Source organism: Gavialis gangeticus, unplaced genomic scaffold (assembly GCF_001723915.1).
Source record: "Gavialis gangeticus isolate Ggan-Ray unplaced genomic scaffold, GavGan_comp1, whole genome shotgun sequence".
NCBI classification, from domain to species: domain Eukaryota; kingdom Metazoa; phylum Chordata; order Crocodylia; family Gavialidae; genus Gavialis; species Gavialis gangeticus.
The window spans coordinates 152,264,021-152,267,590 of NW_017729032.1; the positions used below are offsets into that span (position 1 = coordinate 152,264,021).

The 3,570-nt window shown below is 44.0% G+C and overlaps 1 protein-coding gene across 1 annotated transcript in view; it reads left to right on the forward strand.

Annotated features, from left to right (window-relative positions):
• The window catches only part of AFF3 (AF4/FMR2 family member 3), a 691,724-nt gene that overhangs the window by 638,884 nt on the left and 49,270 nt on the right, over positions 1 to 3,570 (forward strand). Inside the window, exon 14 of the mRNA XM_019523849.1 lies at positions 2,641 to 2,765. Within this exon, the coding sequence (XP_019379394.1) occupies positions 2,641 to 2,765 (125 nt within the window). The remainder of the gene's footprint in view (positions 1 to 2,640; positions 2,766 to 3,570) is intronic.

Consider the following 3,570-nt stretch of genomic DNA (forward strand, 5'->3'; position numbering starts at 1 on the left):
ATTAATCATCTGCTCAGGGAACAACTAGTCCTTTTAGAAAAGGCAGAATTTTAGAAGATGGAAAGGAGTGGGGGAATAGTTATTATTCTGAATTTAACTTTTAGAGGTTTTTCTAAAATACCTTCTAAATAAAGCAGCTAAGTGTTCCTAGAGTTTCACAGATGATTAATAAATTAAAATAAAATTAAGTACTTGAAAAATAGGCCATAAAAGACATTCAACATATTGTAGTAACTAGGTTTTTTTCATGGATTAAACCTAATTTTTTTTTAAGATTTTCATTTCTAAAATCCAAGTGTAAAGGTTTACAAGCCCATTCAAAATAATGAGAGGGTTCTTTACTGGGTATCTGGAAAACAATTTAAATTCCTTTAAGGCCAGCATGTTGGGAATTAAAAGTAAAAAGCATTTGCTTTATCACCCTTAGCAAATGCATTTATCTGCATTTTTCTGCATAGGAGGCAATGTACGATTTGGTCAGCATTTAAAAATCCTTGTAATAACATTTGTATGTATTTGGTTATTCATCTGAAAACTTGAACCTGCTAAACTGTTCTGGATAGGGCATCTACAGTCTGACAGCTCACAAATTATAAACGTTGAGAGTTGGGTTTGCTTTATCAGATCTGTCCATCTGGTGCCTAATTGGCATAGCCAAGTGATCATTTGGATTTTGATCAGAGAATGCGTGGCAGCAAGTGATGGAGCTTCCTGTTCACTCCTTCATTTCATTTCCTTCTTTTACCTGAAACAAAAGGAATTCGGGGGAGGGGGGTTGATACTACTAGTACCAAGAATAACAGACTAAATTAGTGGAAAGATACAACAAAGCACCAAAGCACAGAGAGGTGACCTAACATGCCACATCTGACTTGTTATTTAATAATTACAGAAAGGCTAGGTACAGACATTCAGGGAGATATGGGGGAGGTTAGATTGCATTAAAAACAGTTACTCTAGCTAACTTAGGCCACCCAGGTGCAGACATTACACTTAGATCCAGGTCAGTCTAAGTACAAACTGTACAAAAGTTCGGGAAGTTTAGATAGGTCTAAAAATGACTGACCCAATCTAACTTGAATTGGGTCTGGTGAGAGTGATCTAACCATAGGCCCTGGAATGGGGTGGGCCACCTGGGCCATGGCCAAACCAACTTTTAACACATTAATTTAGCTAGCTATGCAGTTAAAAAAATAGCTATACAGTTTTAACCAGAATGACAATTGTGTATTTGTGGGTTATATAAATTAACATGCTAAAAGTTGGTCAGGCCGTGGCCCGGGTAGCCCACCCCGTTCTGCGGCCAAAGGATCTAATTAAACTTCTGTACAGTTCCCAGTGCAGCACCAGGGCTGGAAAAGGCCAGCCGCTCGCCCCAGCCCTAGAGCTTCACTTTCCCTACCTGCCCCCTGTTACCAGGTTATTTTTAACCTCCTGGCCCTCCCCCAGACCCCAGATAGGCTATTTTTAGCACCCAAACCTCCCTACAGCCAGCCCCGCCAAACCCAGAGCCCAGAAAAACTGCCATCCCACAAGTCACCCCCAATGCCTGTTTTACCAGCATTTGCTGGTGCCAAGAGCTAAGGAAGTGAGTCAGGTTGGGGGGAGGGGTGGCTAAGATCCAGGGAGCTGGTTTTCTGGGGCGGGTGTTTTTCATCTAGAGATGGGGGAGCTAAAAATAGCCCCTGGTCCTGGTAAGGAGAAGGTAGCCCTCCCCTACCCCATCAACTCTCCATCAGCAGAACCACCAGGCCCCCCTCCCAATTCTACAAACCATCCTCCACAGAGATGCCAATCCCTACAATCTTTGCGCCCTTCCCCCACCCCAATTTACTTCCATCAGGTTCGTGGGACAGGTGAATGCCAGTAAAACTAGCCCGAGGAGTGGTTTGCAGGATCAGGAGCAATTCTGCAGCACTGAGGAACTGGCAGAGTCCAGAGGGGTTTGGTAGGATTGGAGAGCCTCACCAATCCTGCCAACACCACTGCACCACAAAATCTCCCCAAGCCCTCACACAGACCCCTCCAGCTCCCACCACTGATCCCAACAAACACTCCCAGACCCCAGCAACCCCGCCAACTCTGCTAATACCTATGATCCCCCCCAACCCCTCCCCTCAGACCCCATATGCCTCTCCAATCCCTCCAGCACTCCTGCAGACCCCACCAACCCTCCAACTTCTGCATGGATCCTGCAAGCCCTCCCGCAATCCCACCAACTCCACCCCGATGGACCCCATTTGCCTCCCTAATCCCCGCAAGCCTCCCACAAGCCACCCCATTCAGAATTACCTTAGATTGAATGGCCATTTTTAACTTGATCTAACTTTCCCCTAACCTCCCCAAATGTCTGCATGTACCCCAATTGTGTTATAGAGCTTCAGTTAGGAACTAATGATGCAGTTCTGTTTTTCCTGCATATCACCTTGAAACTCCAGGGGCTTTTATAGAGAGCTGTGAGCAAGATCTGTTAATTTGTGGCTATCAGTCGCAAAATAGTGGTACATATTCCCTGATGAAATAGAGAGCAAACTAACTGCAATTTACAGCACAATGCAAAGAAGCTTCCATCATTTATTAGCTGCTTTTTTTAAGTCAGTGGCCAGTTTCTCAATGCCTTCTGTATTCTTTGTTGCCTAGAAAGCAATTCATATCAATTCAGAAAATGTTCTCTGCAATAAGCCACAGTTCCAAACAGAGCCATGGTCACCTTTATCCAATGCACCGAGGGACTGCAGAAGAACAAAGCTTGTCTTCGATGATATGTAAGTAAAGATGTTTTCTAAAAAGGCAATGTAAGTGCTCATGTTTTGAGAGATAAAAATAAATCATGCCCAACAGGAGCTCAGATGTGGTCAATGTCTTCATACAAAGACATATTTTTAGCATGTTACATATTGAATTAGACTGACCATATAACTCTGTTGTTGTTACTACCTGTTAATAATTTGATCCTTAACTTATTTGGGTACCCACTAGACTCAGAATATATACCATCAAGTCTAAGTATGCGGGATTTATTAAAACTGAAATATATTTATGCCCAGATATTGTGTTTTCTTTTTTTTTACCGCTATCCCCTGCTGTGTATATTCACAGAGATGACAAATAAGAAGATATTCTGGCCTTGATATTATGAGGCAAAAAAAAAAAATGCTTGATTTTATTTATCCATATCACTCATCCAGGTCTAGTCTTAGGGAAAATGGCACCCTGGGTGAACTTGTATTTTGGCACCCTTTCTTTGAGTTGAAGTATGTAGCAGTATTGGTGAAAATTTCAGAAATAAAGCTCTGGGGAGAAGCTGCTGGGCTGCATTGAGAGACTTGCATTTTCGCAGGCAAGCAGCACCACTGCTGCTGTGCAGGAGCAAGGTGGACAGACTAGAGCAGGCACTAACCCACCCACATGTGCCTGGCCCGACTTCTCCTGGGCAGCGGCTGGTGACCAGGGGCAGGCTGGGCTGGGCACCTTTCCTCGTGCCTGGGGTGGGAATTGGGCAGGGCAGGGCAAGAGCACTATTGTGAGCACGTGTGTGTGTGTGTGTGTGTGTGTGTGTGTGTGTGTGTG